Source organism: Empidonax traillii, unplaced genomic scaffold (genome assembly GCF_003031625.1).
Source record: "Empidonax traillii isolate 1590-97213 ecotype Southwest subspecies unplaced genomic scaffold, ASM303162v1 scaffold311:size671644, whole genome shotgun sequence".
Lineage (NCBI taxonomy): Eukaryota > Metazoa > Chordata > Aves > Passeriformes > Tyrannidae > Empidonax > Empidonax traillii.
Genome location: NW_020955504.1, coordinates 61,609 through 83,139, shown reverse-complemented (window position 1 = coordinate 83,139; position 21,531 = coordinate 61,609). Strand labels below are relative to the sequence as shown.

The following is a 21,531-nucleotide window of genomic DNA, read 5'->3' as shown; positions in this document are numbered from 1 at the left end:
ACTTCCCAAATGCCCTTACACAGCTTTGAAATCTTCTGCCAAGTTTTGAGCATCAACTACCATTCATTTATTAGAGTTGTTTGCTCTCAGTAAGCGACACTTTTAACAATGAAAAGAACTCAAAAGGCTTTCTTGATTTGCAGACAGCCCAGCATTTGACAGCCTTTTTCTGTCCCCAAAGGACAAAATAGGAAGTCTAATTGCTTGGGGTGATAGCTAGGCTCCACTGCAACACATTTTCAATCTAAACACATATTAAAAATGACCTTGTTTCTCTCTGTCTTCAACTATTTATCCTAAAAAAGAGCTGATTGTTTCCAGCACACACCCAAGAACTGTTTCTTCCACCCTATGTACTGCAGTAAAGCATGGATGAAGTGATATATAAAAGCCCCCATCACTAACCTGTTTTAACTGAAGGTTGCTTTCCAGTTAATGAAATTAGAAGTCTGCCTTTAAATGGCTAAAGGGTAAACTAAATCAGCTCTAATGCCAAGTGACACCAGCATATTTAAATTTTACCTAGCTTGTCTGCCTCAGAGATTTCTCTACACAAGCAGACCTGAGGTCCTACCAGCACAGGGAGAGCTCCATGGGCTATATGGAATGCACCAAAAAAAGGCAGTGTAGCATAACAGGAGCATGGTTACCTCCAGCATCTACAAATGTTACTTGCCTGATTTTCCCTCCCAATGTTTTTATCATAAGCCCAGAATCTTTCCTAGGATTTCTGTTCCTGAAATTGCTGGAGATAGGAAAAGAAGACTCAGTCCCCTGTGTGTGTGTGGCCAGTCTCTTCGCAAACGAAGAACCGGGGAAGGTCTTTCCACCTTCCAGCCTGCGCATTGGATTTTTTAGGTGAGACACAGTGTGCGCGGAACTGAGCCCACCCTTTAATCCTGAGGTTCATCTGCCGGGGCCAAGCACGCTTGGACGGTGGCAGCGAGGTCCTCAGGACGTGGATGGATTGCCTTACAGGGCTAACGAGCTCCATCTGCCCGGGGAGGGGCCCCGACCGGGAATCGAACCCGGGTCTCTGCAGTGACAGTGCAGTGTATTTTCCCCTGGACCATCCGGGGGCTCCCTCTCAGTCCCCTATCAACAGCATGAACAACTTACAAGGGATGCTTTACAACTGAGAAAGCATCTCAAGAAACAATCAAACCATTCATTACAAAAGATTTAGGACTCCTCAGAGTGCCTATATTACTTGCCTCATAATTCTTGAGCATTTGAGGTGAGCAATTTTCAGACAGTGAGGAAACTGAAAGAAGTGAAGGGTCAGCATATTCCTGTACCATGTCTGCTGTTTGACCTGGAGTCCCTGCCCTGACACATATTTGACAATTGCTCCACAATTTCTAGTTAACAAGACTCAGTGGTTGGATACAAAGCCTCTGAACAGTCCCAATCTTATCTCTGTTTTCAAAAAGCCAACCTTGTAAATTAGTTTCATCTGTCATATTTGAACCAACTCCTAGAGTTTTAAGCACTTTAATTCGGGTACTTCCAGACTAGAAAAATAAAAACACTCTCCAAGGGAAGAGTTTGCTTGTGCGAGAAAGAGAAGATATGAAACTCAGAAGTGGGCTGGTTATGATAGCCTAACTTTCTCCAGAAAAAACTCACAGCAATACTGTGGGTTGATCTGATTTATTTGATCTCTCTTGAATCCCTGCCAAGTTATCTTTGCTGGTGCTGCAGAGGTGGCACAATTTTTACATTCTTGAATTTCTGTTGCAAAAAGGATGAGAGCACAAGAGAAGAATTCTGAGGGAGGGGGAACAGTGGGTAGAGCAGACACCAACTGCACCATAAATAAAAACTACAAGAAACACAAGTACTAAATGAATTAGGAAGCATCTAACAAGATCAGAACTGAGAAAATCATACTAACTTCAGGAAATGATCAGATTTTCAGATTTCAAAGGTAACCAGAAAGGGAAAGTAAACAATTATCACTTCACTCAAACCTAGCATTAAAATTTTTAATTTTTGAAGATTTGACATGCAGTTTTAAACACACTGTCCTTGTCCCAAGGACAAAAAAAATCCAGCCTCAGAGTGATTAAGTGCTGAGCTGAATGTACAGCTTCACAGATGAAGAAATAATCAATACAATGTGTTAAGTGGCAGCTCTTGACCAAGGCGCATCAGAGGACAAAAGAAAGAGCAGATACTTGAGGTAACCTATTAAAATTTAAAGGATTTACCATTATAAAACATGCACTACTGTGGTGTATTGTTGATATGGAAACAGAAATACCTTTGAGATAACTATAAAGGGGGGAATCTTAAAAAAAAAGCCCTTTTCCAATATGTAATCATTTTGTGCCTGGTTTTAACTCTAAAGCAGTACTAGAAAAATTCCTCAAATAGGTTAAAACTTTTGTGATAACTGTGAAATCTATGTTAAAAGGGCAACTGAGTTTTGGAGGCATGAGTTAAATGAGTTTAGATAAAAACATTGAACAGCTTCATCTTCTCATAAAAGCAGACTTTGGGTAGTAATAACATACATACAGCTATACCTATTTGAAAGACTTGCTTTTTAGGTACGTATATCAGAGGAGCAAATTTATTTGTATGTTTGGGTTGGCAACAAACTACTGCCCCTCCCAAGTTAAAAACATGCTCTTTCCTATTTTCAAGCCTGAAAAACTGCAGTATTCCTCAGTGGCAGCAGAGACTACACCTATCACATTCACTGCAAAGTGGAAAAGGGTGATGACACATCCTGCGAATGCTCTGCCTCACACACTGGTTTAGTAACAGCCCAAACACTGGATTCAGGGTTGAGCAACTTAGCTGGTAGCAATTATACTAGGGTGCTTATATCTGCATTACTCCTGAAGAACCAGTACTCACCTCTCCACCAGGCCACTGGTGCAAAGCCTGATGGAAGTAAGTTCATCTCTGACAAGTAGTAAGTTTAGGAAACATGGACAGTTGCCTTTTTTTTTTTTTTTCATAAAGGACACAAAGAATGTCTCCATTTGGCAAGTTTGCGTGTCTGCCACTAGTTATTCCTTGATCCCTTACTTGCACTACACCCTCAAGTTTCTAAACAGGAACATTTCTACAGCCCTGCAAATGCTACTGGAGCATCTTCCAGATATTTGGACAAAAAATAAAGATCATATATATATATTTTAGAATGTAAGAACAACTGATTAGCTTTAGGAGCTTTGTTCTCTTGTTATAGTGTGTGGCTGAGTTGCATTCACACACTGATGAAAACTTACTTGGGGGAGTAAAGAAATAAGGCAAAAAGTGAGTAAGCTCCAGCAATACAAGGTCATAAAGCAGAAGACACTAAATTTTACCACATCCTTTACAGTTTTTTGGATTGACTTGGTATTAACAGCAGAGCCACCGTGGCAGAAATAGCATCATGATACATTTCCATTGAATACCAAAAGGTCCATAAGAGAAATAATCAAGCTGTTAAACTTGGAGAAACGGGGAAAATTACACAGGCTGTAAACAAACACAGCATAAGGTACTGGAAGCAATGGATGGCAAAACTGATTTAGTAACTACTGTTTTGGTAGGCTTGAAATTAGGTCTGGAGAGATGACAGAATACACGCATTTCATTGAGGATGGTTAGTTGCAGAAACTAGTTACAAAACTGAGGGCCCACTTGAATGCAGGTTGAATTCAATTCCATTTTTTATATGATGTGGTAGTCAAATAATGCATGTGATCCGCTACACTTCTTCAGGCATTAGGCAATGCACTGTCCCCCTCCGCCCATGGTAGTGGAAGTAATCCACATGCAGCACCCAGAATTCCTCTCCATTGTGACAGCTCTTAGAACACACCTGAAGCCCATCTATCCAGCCTTCCACAGCAATAAGTCATAGAATCATAGAGTGAATTGAGTTGGAAGAGTTGGTTAAAACTCATCTAGTTCCAACCCTAATGGGGGTTGGAACCCTTACAGTAGACCAGATGGCTCAAAGCCTCAGGTCAAGCAGCATGAAGGGAAACACGGATCTTGGATAAGCACAATCCTGTCATAGACCTGCATGGTCTTGTTCTTCATATATTTAATAGTACACATTGCTACAATTCCCACAAGCCCCAGTATGACTGTGGGCTGCATGACAAGAACTTATCCACAAAGCCTGGGCTGACACTGATGTAGGATCCTCCTTTAAGGAGGCAGGAAAGTTTTGTGTGCTCTTTACCCCCTAGTAGTAGATAGTCAAACAACTCTCTGTTCTTGAAGTGGGTCAAGTCCTACATTTTTTGTCAACAAGTTATGTGCTTCAAGTCCAACCCAGTATTATACAGTTACTCAGACTGAAACCTCTGCTAAGGGATATCACACGATATTTTTGATTTTGATCTTAGGAGGAAAAAAGTTCAACCTAAACACCAATGCAGTAAGACATCTGAGTTTACTACCAAACAAAACCTTTTAACTGTACCTCCAAAACATTTTTCAGTCTTATACACAGTTCAAAAATTATTTTTTTAAATGGCTCAGTTTCTTTAAAAAGCTAATGTCAATTTTTTTGGAAAACAGAAAAGTCTGTAAATAGCTTAAGCTAATATCTCAGAGAATTTGGTTATTAGTTCTATCAAAAAAAAAAAACCCAAAACAAACCCCATCACCACTAGGTTAGATTATTATAAATAACAATTTCAAAATTTGAGAAACACTCTGTATTTACACTGACAGCAAAATCCTCCAGTGGCAAAAAATAAAATTTGCAGCATCAAGCACTTTCTAGTCACATTTTCTCTTCATCACTTCATCACTTGAAGCTCTCTAGTTTTCAATAGCAACTTCAATTATGCTCACACTTACTATTTGCTTACTTTCAGAGGAAAAAAAAAACAACCAGCAACATGAAAGTCAAGCAAAAAGTAGTAAAGCTGTATATAATATTTGTAGTTACTATTGGTAATCTGACTTGACCCCCACACAAGCATGTAGTTACATGGTCACAATACATAGAAATCATTTTCTTATTAGTTTCCTCTGCTTTACAAAAATCTAAACCCAAACAAACCAACCAAGCACCTAACCCCCAAACAAACAAACAAAAAACACAACCCCCAAACAAACAAACAAAAACCCATGAAGCAAAAGTCTAGAATTTTAAGGCCTTCCATTAACTTGACTGAAACTGAATAACTCATCTAATAAAAGCTTCTCTAGAAAAGCATCCAATTTCAATTTGGATATACTAAGAGATGTCAATCTCACCTATTCCCAAGGTAGCAAGCTCAAAGGGCTCCTCACCAAATACCATCAAGATGCTCTATCTTCTTCCACACTTCAGTTTTCTTTCCTTTATCTTCCAGGTATTCCTCCTCCTTATGCTTCTCTCCAATGCATGAAAACACTCATCTCTCATTTTCTTCCCATACAGAAATACATGCAGCAAAGCAAGACTCCTCTGCATTCTTAACAGCTAAACACGTGACAGATTATTTTCTTAGTGATTTTTTCCTGGATTTCCCAACATTTGATTTCTTTTCCGACTTCCTCCCTAAATCTCAACACCCTTAAAAAGCATTGCACACAGTTATTCAGTACCTGTTTACCACCTGTGCATGATGCTGGCAATGACGAATCTTATGCAGCCAAAAAGCAATTTGTACTTTTGTTGCAGCATTTCACCAGAGTTTTAAGTTCAGCTGTTTGTTTAGCATGAGACCTGTATTTTCTTCTAGTGTCCAAGCAAACAGGCCCTCCACTGATGTGGCCCATGTAATTTTTTTTTTTTTACCATGGAGGTGCAGGCTTACATTAAAACTGTCTTAAATCTAAAAAATCATCATAGAAATAGATCGCTCAGTAATTTCTATTTCACATACACTATTATACCTAAGAGCATAAAGTACCAGAAACTCTTAGTAAGACTTTTTGTCAAAGACTTTGAAGTGCACAAGCAGAGCAGATATTTTGCTCTCAATTTTCTTGGTCATGTTCTTGGAGAATAGAAAAACTCTCCCTTCGACATATTCACTCATGTTCCCTGCATGCATGACAACTTCAGGAGTAAACCCCACTGTTGGGGTGAAGGAACAAAAGCAAGGCTGGCAGATGAATGGCTCATCTCCTTCTGTACCACAGGAATACGCTACCCGGTCACTGCAGACTCTTAAGGCACACTAAATATCATTACAAGCACTTTCCTCTTCCTTCCAAGCCAACTAGAAGAGCAACCATGGGAGACATCACACTGTCAGCTCCTGCTGTAACACATGCAAAGGCTAATTATGCCATGAACCAGACCCCAGGAACACACGCTCTTGCAGGAGATTTTTACACACTGGAGAGGCACTTCAATTCCAAAACAAAAACCTCAGCTTCACTACATATTTATAAGGAGGAACGTTAGTTACTTTCATTCATTCATTTCACTTAAAAAGCCCAGAGGAAGCTCTCATTGCAGCCAGACTTGGCCCTTCTCATGAAAGCTCTCCAGCCAAGGCAGAGAAGAGCCTGGGCTGTAAGATGTAATTTCAAGTTGTTTCAGTAACAGTGTGCTATTGATATGCCCCTTGAATATTGCCCCAAAGCCAAGAACACCCACACAGTATAAAGACATAAAGCACAATTAAATCTTTAGTGAATGGGTCAATTCTTCCCTCACTTACACCAAGGCCAAGAGTATTTCCATTAAGTAAAAATTAGCAAGAATGAGACCCCTTAAGTCCCCAGGAAAATCAGGCCAGCTGCAAACAAAAGCTATTTAGAGCTTGGTTTCGTTCACTGACACTTGTAAGACAGCAAAATCCGTGGAGCTGGAGGAGATGAAACCCTTCACAGAAGTGACTTGACCCATCTACATAAGGCAAGAAAATAGTAAGTGCTGTCCCAGTCTTAACCACTTCTAAGTGTACCATCAAACCTACTGTTTTAGAAGGGGTAGACTGTTTCTTTCCACTGCTACTTCAGTGCAAGATGAGTAGGACAAAAGACACAAATGTGTCATGCCTAGAGTTGGGTGGGCAGCTTTTAGTCAAACAACAGGAAAGAAAAAATATTTGTGGACAGTACTTTGCTGTAGGAAAGCAAAGAACTGGTGCAGTTGCAATTATTTCACATTTCTGATTTTGCACATCATTATTATAAAGGAAAAAAAGTTATATATGGAATTGTTAGTGAAGTCACAAAATGCATTTGTGGACGTTGAAATTGCTAGAACCCTTATTTTTCATACTTTGGGTTGTTTCTAAATACCACCTTCAAAATGTAAGCAGCTGTAACCACCTCAGAACTTCAAAAGGTATATTACATGCTCTTAGTTTTTTCATCCATGTATTAAATGCATGTTAATAAATTTATGAGTCCAGGAACAGTACCCATAAGCAGACAGTTCAGACTCCAGCTCCAAACTCTAAATTTGAGAGTTGCCAACAGGTCTCAAATCAAAAGGTTTTTCCCACTTTTGGCCATACTAAACCTGGGATTTCAAAAAAGGCTCTCAATGGTTTACAAACCAAGAGGTTTTCCAGCAAAAGCACCTGCCCACTCAAACATCAGGCTTGCTAGTAAGTAAGACTTCTTTACTAACACCACTGATTCCTGCCTCCAGAGTTGAGTGAAAATCTAACAAAAGGTCCCTTACCTCAGCAGTTAAAGAAGCTTTTTCTGTAACATTCCCTCCTTCAAAGGATGATGTTTATTTGGTCATTTAGATCTAGCTACATGAGATCCTCTGCAAGGAGCACAGACCAAAGAGAGACAGTCTTCCTGTGGCAAGACACATGATTCATATGGGCCTCTTTCAGAATCAAAGACATCTCACTGATAATGTTGACAACAGTAACTGGATACACCAACACAAAAACAGATGAATTCACAAGCTCCCTTCAATTTCCCTGAAGCACCAGTTTCATTTCACAATTTCAAAAAAATTTGCTCAGTGACTCCTTAGGAATCCAGAGCTAAACTACAGCTTCAGCAAAACATGAGATTTAAATTTAAAACGCTGCAGGCAAGCCTTTTCTGAGGGCTGCTGGAATTTCTTGAGAACTCAGAAAGGTACATAATGGAAGAAAGGTAGAGTGCCTCCAGCTGAAAGGCCCCCTTCTGCCATAGCTTCAGTAGACAACTGAGAGCCACAGCATGTAAGCCCTCCCCTACACTCACCTTTGGTGGACAGAAGAAAACTACTTGAACTTACCAGCATTTATTTGAAAGAATTTCCAAGCTTTTTTCCCCACCCTGTTTCATATCCCTTGAGGCACAGGAAAGGAAGGCCTCATCTGCAGTAGAGTTTCAAAAGTGAAGCTGTGCACCACATTACAGGAGTCTGAGTGATACTGGGCACAGTAAAAGCCAGTAAGGGTCAATACAGCTGGGTTCCCATGTACTTACCACCTCACAGATTTCTCTTTTTGACAAGCAATTCCATTTACAAACCTACTCAGCAACAGTAGTCTTGTAAAGTGTACATGTAACAAGTCACAAGTTGTTCCATTTATTTGAGTAAATATCTGGTAAATAAAATCATCGGTAAACATTACAAAATTAAATACATTAAAAAAGCTTGCCAGTATACATAAAATTCACAAACATGTACTTCTTTTGAAAAATAAAATATGTTCGGAGCACCCTTGATATAAAATGTCTGACTAGTGTCACCTACCAGTAAATGGTAGCTTATTGAACATTCCAGTTAGGACATTTTTCAGAAGGGAGCAGGGATCTCTGTCTGCTCTTGCTTTTACAAGTAAGAGAACCAAAGTTTAGAAGTCTCCCCACTTCTCAGGGCAGAGCTATAAACAAAGACTATATTATTCTTTGTGTACCTTTATAAGAGAGGAATCTGCATTTGATTAAGACTACATCATTCAATGCAGTACAGTACTTGCAATTCAATTTGGTATCACTGCCTTTCCCCCAGTTTGAAGCAGCTTTTAAATGGTGATAGACATTTCTCTAGATATCACTGCAGGCCCATATTCAGTACAGGTCAGCACAGCTCCAATTCCCAATTTTCATCTGCTGCAGTCTGAACAAGGAAATATGATAAAATTCTTCACTGAGCTGCTTTAAGGGTATTTAGAAAAATGGCAGCACTTACTTCAGTAATCTAAATTGGTACCTTCTGGTAGCAAATTCGCGATAACCACCATTTAAATAATTTACTATAACAAACTTTTCCTTCCATCCATGTGAAACAGTATTCACAACCCACTTTAAAATTTATGTACAGACAAGCACAATAAACTTGACATCCATGAGTTAAATGTACAACCAACTTAAGAAACGTTATCCAACTAGTTGCAAGGAGAAGTCCCCTAGCTCTGTAAATTTACAAGATCTTCTGATTCAACATGTAGGCTTGCTGCCCCTCATCACTAACTCTTGGATTCTTCACTTGCTTCAGTAATCCTCAGCTGGAAGTTGAGCAGCATCCAAATTGTTGATATTTTTGATAAAAAAAATTTGACACTTTAAAAAGAACCCTTAAAACACACAAAAGAAATTCCTTGAGTCAAAACTGAATAAATCAAAGAAGTTGTGGAGAAAGACAATTATTTTAATAAAGGTCTTGTATTCAAAGTCCCATTTCCCTTGCCATGTCTTTTACAGAGTGCTACTACTTCAAGTTATTTATATACTCTTCTTTTGAGGGGGACTGAGTTTCCTCATTCCTCTTATCCGAGTTAGCAGCTCTTTGATAAATTCCTAGGGAAAAAAATAGAAAATGAGTAATTTTAATGATTCCATAATACCATGATTGAGAATTTTTAGAAAGCAAACTACACATTTTTATTTAAGCTTTTACTGCTAAGCTAGAATTTCTCTGGCCTGATCATCAGAAACCTTATAAGCATGTCCTCATCACCCAGCAGAGCTGTGAACGACTAGCTTTTCCTTGTGAGTGTGCTGGCTCAGTTGTTAGCCATCTTTCAGGCTTTTACCACACAGGGTGATCTACCAGCTATTGAATGGAGCAAAATCTATGGCTGGATACAATGCAAACAGTCAAAGCCAACTTTCACAACTTAAGCCTGCACAGAAATCAGCACTCCTGCCAAAAGAGGTGTTTCTCTCACCACTCTACGTGCCGGCACTAGCATTTTGGTTGGCTGCATACTCAGCTGTAACAGAAAGAAGATATGGCTAAAAATGCAGCTGTTTTTCCTCTTTGCCTGCTACTTTCCAAGCTGGCTCAGCCCTCTGAGCAGACTGAACACTCAGCCCACACTAACGCTTAGTGAGGCAAGGCAGGAACAAGGAGCCAGAGGTAGCACCACTGGCTTATGACGGATGGAACCGGTTGCAGAGCTAAGTGAATGATAGTACTCTGGAAAAAAAACCCTAACCCTAAAAAAACTCCAAACCAAACAAACAAACAAAAAAAAAAAACAAAACAAAACAAAAACAAAAACAAACCCCAAAGCAAAACACTACACAAAAAACCAACCAATCAACCAAATCCACCCCCACCCCCCCAAAAAAAACTCAAACCAAACCAATTCAGTCTGTGTGACAACAGAAGCTTACAGAGTTGCATCATTATCTGAAGTTTTTCTGGTATACCATTTCTTATGGTAACTGCAGATGCATTAAAAGCTAAATCATCTTACTGTCACACTGGGAAAATAATGTTTACCCACAGTACTGTATAAGAAAGCTGTTAGCTATAAACATGGAATGTAATTATAGATTTTGTCATTCAGGTTACGTGAAAAGCCAGGTTGGATAGGACTTTTAGCAACCAGGTCTAGTGGAAGTTGTCCCTGCCCTTGGCAGGGGGTCAAACTAGTTGCTCTCTAAGGTGCCTTCCAACCCAGATCATTCTATAATTCTATGAAACAATAAAAAGCATGACTTCCTCTCTGAATGCTTGAAGCTAAAAATTCCAGTGAACAAAGTTATCACCTAAAAGACAACACAGTACCTCTCAAAAAAACTCACACAGAAACATATATTAACCAGGTACTACACTTTGCATAAGGAAAGTCTCTGTAAACGTGTATTTTAACTTGAGAAATATGCCAGGTTTTTCTAGCAGAACCACAACACTGGCAGGTATCATCCCAAGAAACCAATTTCCTTTCCTGACCTTTTACGCATCTTTATAGTGAGCTGCATATGCTGTTGCACCATGGTTATCACAGCACCAACACTACCTGTGGCTGAAACCAACAGCAGCAAAGGCAGCGCAGCATACACATCACTGTGGTCTACAAACACTCACTAAGAACCTTTGATATTCTGGCCTCCACCCCTGAATTAAGCCAAGGCCAGTTCAAGAATATATCTGCGTATATCAATACCACGTTTCCCACCTGGATAGACAGCCTAAAAGGATGACCAGAAAAACAGATTTTTTAAGACTCCAAATCCTCCCCCTCTACCCTCCAGAAATCATGTTTTTTCACGTAGGCATAAGCCACTGCAATGTCTACTCTAAACTTGTCAGAGTCCAGTACTTTTCCACTCAGAAAATCAGAAAAATGAGGAAGACATGCTTACTCTGAAAGTTCACAGTTTTCAATGCACTTTGCATTGGTTCTGTCAACACTTGATCATTGTAAAGACCTGATAGATAATGCAAAACTACGTGGCATGCTGCTGCTTGAAACATATAAACACACTTTAGGATTTTTTACTACCAAACTTAAATAAAGCCCTGCAGTAAAATCATTATAGAAATAAAGACCCTAAAATTATCTTAAAAGATTTTTACTTGGGATTAAGGCCATTATTATTGACTTTCAACAGCTCTTTCCATGAAAAAAACTCCTATACTCCTATGCCAAAACATCAGAGTAAGACAGCTTTGGGAAGGAATGGGTGGAAGTGCAGTTCTTCCCTTTGAAAAACTTAATTTTCTGTTCAAGTCACAAATACTCTATATCACCTTCATTCACCATCAAGGCAGCAACAAGGCACTGCATCTGGAAACTGTCCAACAGCTTCAAAGAAGTTCAAAGTAAGAGCCTTACAGGAAGGGGCATATGCAGAGTGATCAGGGACATCTATGGTACTGCCATTTCTCTGCCCATTTTCTCTTGGGGGAGTTTGGAGCAAGTCTCCCTTAGATATGAAACACAGCCACAGGTCAGTTGCTTTTCAATATGACATTAAAGCAAGAGAGGAATTCCTCCCCTTATATTTTGAAGAAGTATCACAAGCGTCTTCTTTTGCAAAACAAGATACTTGCTTGAAGTTTTCAGGCAAGTTTGAACACCATCTGGAAACTTCTTAGGGCTGCCAAAATTAACCACACTGTAGGGACAAGCCCTTAGCAGATCTGAGGTAACTGCAGCTATTCTTAAGGCAGAGGAAGCATTCATTTGAAAAAGTTCATATAATAATTTACGATGCTTTACCCTTCAGGAGCTATTTTTTCTTGAAATAAGGGTCTGCAGTATGAAACTGTAAAACCCAACAAGAGCATTTTGTATGTGGCAGACATTTTGGATAATGCAGTAGGGCTGTTGTGCACATCCCATGGATGCACAAACCACAGCACTAGGTCAGCACATTTCTAATTTAAGTATCATTTTGCATCTGACACTTGCATGGAGCTGCCTGTCACTAACACAGCTCTGCTCTGCTCTGGTGCGCCTCTGCCTTTCCTGCTTTGCAGCTCCCCATCAGGGAAAGGCAGCATTCTAGAAAAGATGTACACTTTCCCTTATGGAGGCAGGAAAGGAGACTTCACAGCATTCCAATAAGCCTTCCCTTTATAACTAACTCTGCTTTATGACAGTAATACCCTTCTTTTTTTTCCTTTAGTCATCACTCAGAAATGTCAGTTTTGTTTCTTGTGGCCATTTGAGTCAAGGGTTAATATAGACATCTGTCTCCACCTCGTACACAAAAATCATTTTACACAGAGCATTTTATTGAAATCCCTTCTAACGAGATATGCTGAAATTTAGCATCTGAAAGCTGATCATGTACAAATCTATGTTAAAAGTAGTCCTGTAACACAGATTGAATTATCTACCTATTACACTGATTTAATTCACAGAGTTGAGAAACGTATAAGAATAACTCAGCTAAAGATTCAAGAACTTATTAATTATTCTTTGGAGAGTTACAGCCAGGAATACACAGGCTACATCCACTTTTAACAGAAGAAAAATCCCATAACAGCATTTTGTGCATTAGTAAATAAAAAATAAAAAATTTTTAAACAAGCAAAAATTTACACAAACTTGGTTTAAATTATTTTTGCAGATATTCTACAAAGAGACATCCTTGTTACAAGTACTGAGAATCCTGTTAATTTATAATACTATATTATTTCTAGAAGACATATTTCTAATTCTAAAGGCAAATTTAAATGAGAGACAGAGACTAAATCTACAGTTCATTTGAACTCATCTATATTCAGCCTTAGGGGGAAAAAAAAAAACTAAACAAAAAAGCAAACAAAAGATGGCAAACAAAGGTGAAATGATAAATCAGGAAAGGGGAGGAAATCACCTCTCTGCTTTGGTGGTGTGACTCATTGTTTTAATGAGGTCATTTGCCCAAAAATGAATTCTAGGCTTTCTATTCAAGTCTTCCAATTAATTCTGGAAACTAATTAGACTCTGTCTCTCCAGATTTCTCTTCCAGAAACAGTACACATGTAGTAGGACTAGTTCTTAGACTAAAATTTAGAGTTTCTAGTCCACCTGCTTCACTAGAGCATGAAATGAATCCTAAGTCAGCTTTCCTTCACAGCTTTGCTTCCCTGCAGCCAAGTCAAAAATCAAGATTTCCTTAACTGTTTGCGCAAGGCTATTTCTTGGAGACAGCCTGATTGGTTGGATGTAAAAACTAAAGTCAGCCTGGAGAGCAATCCCACAGCTACCCGTGGAAGAAATTAAATAATTACAAAAAAAAAAAAAAAAAAAAAAAAAAAAAAAAAAAAAAAAAAAAAAAAAAAAAAAAAAAAAAAAAAAAAAAAAAAAAAAAAAAAAAAAAAAAAAAAAAAAAAAAAAAAAAAAAAAAAGCAGCGCCATCTGAATGTGAAAAGGGGGTGGCGGGGTGGGGGGGAAGAAGGAGGAAAAAGAGGGAACTCTAACCGTCCTACTGCCAAACACCTTCCCTTCCACACAGGCTCAAACCTGAAGCCAGTGGTACAGAAAGAAGAGAACTGACGAGGCAGAGATGTTGTGAGAGAACAGGACCAGAGGCTGCCTCAATACACCCTCTCCAATGAGGCCACAGCACTATTAGTGTCCAGAGGACAACAATATGCAGCAATTTAGGTTCTCACTGAGCCCTGTACAAGGCACTAACTACATATCACAATGCTTAGCCATGGTAAAGACCTGCAGCCCAGTTATTCTCCAATTTGGCGGCATGTAAACAAGTACAGCTTATTCTTGCCAAGTCACTGTATGCTCTTCCTGTATTCTTGAAGGAATACTGCTATGGGTATTTATTAGTTGTATTCAGGAGTACTTGCAGAAATGAAAACACGAAAGATTAAATCCTTCCAACACTGTAGTACGGTATAGGGCAGATCTCAGCAGCCACATAAAGAGTTTGTTTACTGAATTCAGTGATCAAATGGATGAACAAGAAATCATGTTTTACTAGAAATGCCTCCATCTGCATTGCTTTTAAATATGCATGATTCTTAACCTTTTTTCTCTACAAATTGTCCTATGTGATTTCAAACAATATGGGCACATAATACAGTTACTGTGACTTAATAATTTACTACCCCATCAGCTGCCCTGCAATACATGTCTATGAGTTCCTAGGCTCACGCAGATGTAAGGCTGCACACTGCACTGAGGCTTTAGGACACATCTATAGTGACTAGTGTTTCAAATGGCTATGCTACATATTGCTGCCTTGCAATTATGTAGAAAAAACAAGTAGTAACAACAACTTGAAATAATTCATTACATAGTAGTACCAAAATAAATGTACAATCCTTCAAAAGTTTTGAGGTTCTCTTTCAGGAACACTGAGCTTTCTACTAATGCCTGCATACCAAATACATATATTGTTTGAACAAAACAGTTTTCAGTTTTAAATCCACAGTGCCTAGACCACTCTTGCAAGCTGCATCACAAGCCTGTCATTTGCTCCAGTTAGGAATTAAACTTTGCAAAATACATAGTTAAGCAAATGCATCTCTATATTTTTAAAAATGAAGTTTTAAAAGCTGCTGAAATAGTAAATGAGTAGTCAGTGACTTAAATCTTTGCTTAAGTTTTCCAGAAAATATGCACAACAATTCAACATAGTTTGTTGGCAAATCTTATTGAAAATCATTAAGTCAAAGTTCCCAGCAATGCAACTTCATCTCCTATTTCTCTCATTCTGCACTGAGTTTCGTACTAAGAAAATGGTCAGGATAGATTTAATCTTGACTGAATGAGAGAGATCTCCTGGCCAATCAATCTGAAGCTTTGCATATTTCTATGAGAAAAGAAAGAATCAAATAAACCACAAATCTAATTTATCCAGTTCTCTTAAAACATTCATCATCTGCAGCCATTGTGTAGCTCAGCTGCATCTTTTGGAGTAAGTAAGGATAAAAATTGCCCACTCATTGGATTTCTCTTCCATAGTAGTTTAAGAGTTTACTTGCCATTTCTTCTGTCATCTCTTTGGCAGTCCCACCAGGGGAAGCTCTAATTCACATCGACCACAAACATTTTAGATCTTCTGCAATGCCCAGTGTAAATGAGTGGTTTTGCTGCTAACAATACCAGAGATATAGTAACACAGATTTAGTCAGCCTTCTTCAAAGCATATATCTTGAAAAAACCTCATTGATTTCACAGCCACAATAGTCTTCCTATCCTAAATAGAAGTCTACTGTCAAGTATCTAAACCTTATCATCAGGATTGCAGATTATATTTAAATTTCTTTGTTACATTCACTGCTAACATGAGAGTTGAAATTCCCTGTGATCTACGTTAAGATTCTCCATCATATAGACAGAACTGAGACAGCAACTTGACAAAGGGACTGAATGAAGAACTGGCTGCTCTGGCACACCGATGATGCAGGAGGAGGATGCTGCTCCCTGCTACTCTTCAGCCATGAAAGTTCAGATCCAAAATTTGGTTATGGCACTGATTTAGCAGATAACATACCCCTTAAGTTAGTGTGCATGACTTGTTACATGGAGTTCCCACATTAAGCATATTTCCATACAAATTAAAACAGCCATAACTACTACCTTAGAAAAGCTTTTAACATTTTAGAGCACGTTCAACAGACTATCTATATTTCCATTAGAAGAAAGGTTTCATAACAGTTCCTCCCAACTTACAGCCAGCTACTATATTTGACCAAATTATTAAAGAGGCTCAGAGTTCCTTCCATCTTTCAAGTGACCTGGTTAACTACATTTCCTCTGATGACAAGTCATTCCAGAGTACATGCAAAAATCCCTCAGTCTTTCCTAAACTTTTAGTCTAAATGGAAGGCACTGAGCAAAACTGACCCAAAATGCACATTTGCATGTTCGGAGAGTTTTTTTTTTAACAGATGGGATAAGAGCTTCAAGTTATTAAGCTTTCTGCCTGCACTATTTTTCTTTATGTTTGAATAGCAGAGGCATCATATTATATAACTTTTTCCCCAGTTAGGAATTACTGCCTTTTGCAAACTGTATTACTCTTGATGATATGATGATATCCTGATTGGTCAGAATAAATTCCATCAGCTCATATCCATTCTCCACAAATCTTCTAAAAATCCTTTCACAAGCCAACTACCTTAATAGTTTTGAATGGTCTGCAAATATAAAAGGACTGCAGATTTTCTAGATGAAGTGTAGATCCTCATATAGCAATTTTAAGCCAACTTAAAGGCTGTTCTTAGTCCACACATGGCATGTTAAAAATCTCTATTTTTATGTGGCCTTAGTTAGCAGTCATGCAGTATTACATGCCATAGATGAAGAAAAGCTGCTGCTTTGAAAACAGTGCTGGGAAGTGACACTCATTTTGGCAATTATCCTAACAGAAGAGTGGATTAAGTACTCCACTCAACTTGGCTGTCTCGAAAGATTGTCAAGGAAGACAAATATTCTCCCAGATAAGGGAACTGCCTCCATTCCTTTAGCAGATGACTGAAGACACAAGTCACCACTTCAGTATTAAAATCTCACCCTCATCCAAGTGCCTTGAGAGCAGTCAAGCACATGTGTCCAGGATGTTTTTTCCTGTGCACTGCCATGCCATCTTAATTTTGCCAGCATGGCAAGGTTTCCAGCAGAAAACTCACTAATATCTGTCATGCACCCTTATCAGCTCCCTGAAATGTGCCCTTGCAATGTGTCAAGTTTCAGCTTATACGTTCATTGAAGAAGGAAGAAGAGTAATTATTTGAGTCCCTGCCTTCTTCATCTGCCTTCACATACACAGTATTGAATGACTGCTAAACTCTTGGCAGCCTATTCCTACCACCTGGTCACGACTCTGGCTTTTTCTCTCTAGCCTGAGAGAAGAGCCATGTCAGGCTCCACATGCCGTATCAGTCTTCACACCTATCTTAAGAAGAGCCACCAAGGTTCAATTGCATGTGCTTAGAAAAGGCTGGAGGAGGCTGACAGGGGTCATCTGTAGTGTAGCATTACTACAGTGAGACATCTGAAGACTTGGTATTATGGCATCCCACAATGGAAGATTGTGTGTTACCTGCTGTAAAGAAACCAAGGACAACACAGATCAAGCCACACAAGTGTTGTCATGTAAGTCTTTCCAGGTCAATTCTCTTCCCTGTCAAAAAGTTTGTAGCAGCAACTATAATAACAATTACGGAGAATTTCCCCAATCTGCCACAGGAATCAATAAAAATGGAAAAGCCCGGAAGAAAGTATCTGATGGACTGGGAAGTGCCTATTCAACCACCCAGTGGTTCTTCCTGACAGTCCTGACAGACTATCCTTAAGCCTCAGTACTTCATGTGGTAACAGATGCAGGTATTACAAAAGAACCAGCCTCTCTGCAAGCCTTGTTTCAAGAACCCAACACCTGGCTTCTAGTCCCGCACAGCTGAAAGGTCTCTGATTAGGGGAATCCTGTAAGCCACCACCTCTAATAAATACTGTGCAGCAGCTGCCACTTCTGGGAAAGCACTGACCTTATAAATGGAACCAAGAAACTGACCTGTGACCTAGACTTTTGACTAGTTTTTTTTTCTTATCAGTGAGTCCAAGGTTTTTTTTACAATATTTACTCTTCCTAGTAAGCACATATTACTATACGAGAAGTAGGCTATATTGGCACTGGACACATTAATAGATATGCAAGTTGAAAGCTGAGTAACTAAATCTTGCTAATTCAGATTATCCCACAATTCTTTTCAAGTCCATTCACAAATACAATTAACCAAGCTGCATATCTGCATAACAGTTCTCAGAATAAACAATTTTACTGTCAGAGATAAAATTAAATGCTTTCAGATTGAAGACTACAGTCTATCACGCAAATATTTTAACCATCTGATGAGAACTGTTTAGTTTCCCTATCACATGACAGCTTTAAGCATCAGTATAGTCAATATGGACATTACAGAAGACAATATTGATACTTAAGCTGGAATGACCAGCAGTTCCCTCACACAGCAGAATCATGTTCCTACTGTAGCTAAGGGACAGGGCACAAACATTTCCAGCATATAAAGCCTAAAGTCCATCAGCTATCAATTAACATTCCTCTAATTACTTTACCATAAGTATAAAAATAGAGTTACTTTATCTTGAACATAGCTACAGTTTCCACACGTGAATAGTATTTAAGAAAAGTCTTTTACCTCTGTTGGTTTGTAGCAATCTACAAGAGTTTCCTAGAAGCAAAATATGAAAGCGTCAGTTCCCATAGCGAATAACAGTGAACATAAACAAGTCACAGTATGAAACCTGACAAGACAGGGGGGGGAAGAAAAGGAGCAAGAACCAGGAATGACTGAATGAAGATGCTACTAAAAAGCAAGTGTTATAGCAAGTTATCTTTGCACTCTAGCTGGATCAGAATGATTTGCAACAGGAGAGAAGCAATGGCTTCTTCCTCTAGGTAGGAAGTTATAAAACCCCTCTCTTTCTCTCCAAAAAAAAAAAAAAAAAAAAAAGGACAATCCAAGAACATTTCTTCCAGTAACAGAAATGTGAAAGGCATTCTGTGAGGGCACCAGAGTCTTTGTAACGCAGAAGCACAGACAGTTAATCCTAGCAGGGATGCTGCTGCAGCAAGTTTAGGCAGAAGCAGCAAAGCTATTAATGAATTCTCAGTAAACAGCCCAGGGCCATGCCCAACGTCTCTGTGGCTGGCCAGTGGCACTGAGAAAAGGGTGCCAACATGCACTAAAATCAGATGAGCTGCATCTAAGCACCACATTAGTCACCTCCCAGAAGCAGCTGAGGGCAAAACATGACCCTGGAGCAGTTTTCCTTTTAATAATGTGTCTGAAAAGATTATAAACAGAGCCTTTTCATATTGGTTTTACACCTTGATTTAGATAGATGGATAGATAGATATAAATAGATAGATATTAAGACAATTTTATTTCTTTTTTTCTCCCCCTCATTCTTCCTTTCATTAGCTTCTACCTCATAGAGGATTCAAAGAATTAGACAGCTGTTTTGAACTGTTTCATTTCAGCAGACCCTTTTGAATTTCCCTATTAATTCCTGTTCCTGACCATCTTACCTTTCCTCAAGCTTTTTGACAGGTTACTCCAAGGTAGCTTGATGGGTTCCAATTTCTAGCTAGCAGAGACAGAGAAATAATTGCCAATAGTCTACGGACAAAGGAAGATTTCTGATCTGTATACACATCTTTATATGTTTCTGCTGCTGAAAGAAACTATCTGGCCATTATAACTGAATCTCAGCCATATAGCTTTTCTGTGTGACTGTTCTAAGTTTTCTGTTCTTTATTTTCTTATACTTGTACAAATTAGAATGAGGCTTATATAGCTTAGCATATTTCCCTATAATACTGGATTCTTTGAACTTTTATTTACTCCTGTTATCACCTATCTTCCAGAAATTTTTCATCTACAAGGATGTTGATTACCTTTGAACAGTCTATGGTAAGCTCAGACCTAAGAATCTCTCAGTTCTAATTCTACACTTACAGTGAATTCAATCAAACACAAGATATGGATCTAAATGCATTACTTCAGCCCCGTTCTGATTTAAAATTATAAAATAATATTACCTGTAATTTGAGAGCTCTCTCCTCTTCATTAGCTGCATCAAGAAGGTCATCAATGTCAATTTCTACTTCTGGCATCTCTTCTTCCTGAAAAGAAAAAATATCCACTTAGTTCATAGATCTCTCCTTTAACTAACCTCAAAACCAGCATAGTGATAGCACACAAACCCATCTTCCTGGAGCCAGACAAGGAAATCAGTAAGGGATGGTGGCTTGATTCCTGACTCCCAAGCCTCAACCACACAGGAGGTGATGGCTCTCAAGCCACCCTTCGCTCACAGCCAGGAGCTGTGTTACTAACTCATGCCCAGCAGCACAGGTCATGCTATTCTCACAGTACTGCACAAGAGGATGAAGAAGTCAAGGAAGGGGAAGTAGATAACAGCTGCAGCAAGGCACAAAATTGCTTTGAAGGCATTCTTGATTGAACTGCTTATTTTGTTAACACTGTGGAAGATCTCCCTTGCTTAAAGCTGGCTTACAAGGATGACCTAAATGTCCTATCAGAAGAGCTCAGATTTCAGTGTCTGCAGTGGAGCATGAAGTCAGAAACTCCAGCTAAAATGCCAACTGTTCAACATCTTTTTGAGTGTGAGGAGGAAGGACAGAAGTGGGATGATTTAAGTTCCCTGCTCCCCATCTCTGAAGGAAAGTGTGCAGGAATGTGATAGTGCAGTTGCACAGGCAGTTAGACTCAGTGGACAAAAATACACAAAGAACATTCTTTGCCCAGCTAGCAGGTTTAGAAAGGAAGCAGGGACATTTGCTGAGATGAATCAAAGATACTTAGTTATTGTAATGCAATCTGGCAAAAAGGGAGTTTCTAACCTAATGCTACAGACTCATTAGCAATTTAAACAACAAGGAGAAGAGGAAATAAGTCTTCCACATACTATAAAGATATTCAGCAAAACCCATTAGAATTTGAAAGGATAAAGATTACTCCACAGCTAAGTGGTATACTTAGTAGCTTACTATCCCAACTCTACGCTAATTAGCATATCACACCAAGAACCAGAAATTCCCCAAATAGATAGTAAACCTGCTGAACATTTTATCTAAGCAGCTCATCTTAAATACTGGTAAGACAAGGCGCCTGGAGTTACTGTTAATACTGCAAACTTATCAAAATACACATTCATTGACCTGTGTAAATGCTAATTGGGCACCTGTCTGCATTCAGAAGTGCTGTTCAGCACACTAAATATTTTGTCAGATACACATTTTGAACTCTTGTCTGTTGGAGCAGCATTCTGCCAAACGGAAACAACGCTGGAAAGCAACAGTGAGGGGGAACTGTCTGTAAGGTATATAATTTTTTTTGTGATCACACTTCATTGAAGCTAAGTGCTCCTGAAAGGTTAGTTTTACTCTTATCGGTATCAATTAAGTGGGAGAAATCCTTGC

The 21,531-nt window shown here is 38.9% G+C and overlaps 1 protein-coding gene across 3 annotated transcripts in view; it reads right to left on the bottom strand.

Annotated features, from left to right (window-relative positions):
* Positions 1-9,496: 9,496 nt before the first annotated feature.
* Positions 9,497-21,531, bottom strand: part of PPP1R14C (protein phosphatase 1 regulatory inhibitor subunit 14C) — a 53,868-nt gene continuing 41,833 nt past the window's right edge. Inside the window, exons 2-4 of one of the 3 annotated variants that reach the window (XM_027891177.1) lie at positions 20,128-20,211; positions 18,722-18,754; positions 9,497-9,666 (exon numbers count right to left, since the gene is read on the bottom strand). In XM_027891177.1, the coding sequence (XP_027746978.1) occupies positions 9,592-9,666; positions 18,722-18,754; positions 20,128-20,211 (192 nt within the window). In that variant the 3' untranslated portion in view covers positions 9,497-9,591. Of the gene's footprint in view, positions 9,667-18,721; positions 18,755-20,127; positions 20,212-20,669; positions 20,714-21,531 lie in introns of those variants that run through there. The other 2 variants (XR_003572048.1, XM_027891178.1) reach the window with 2 other exon arrangements.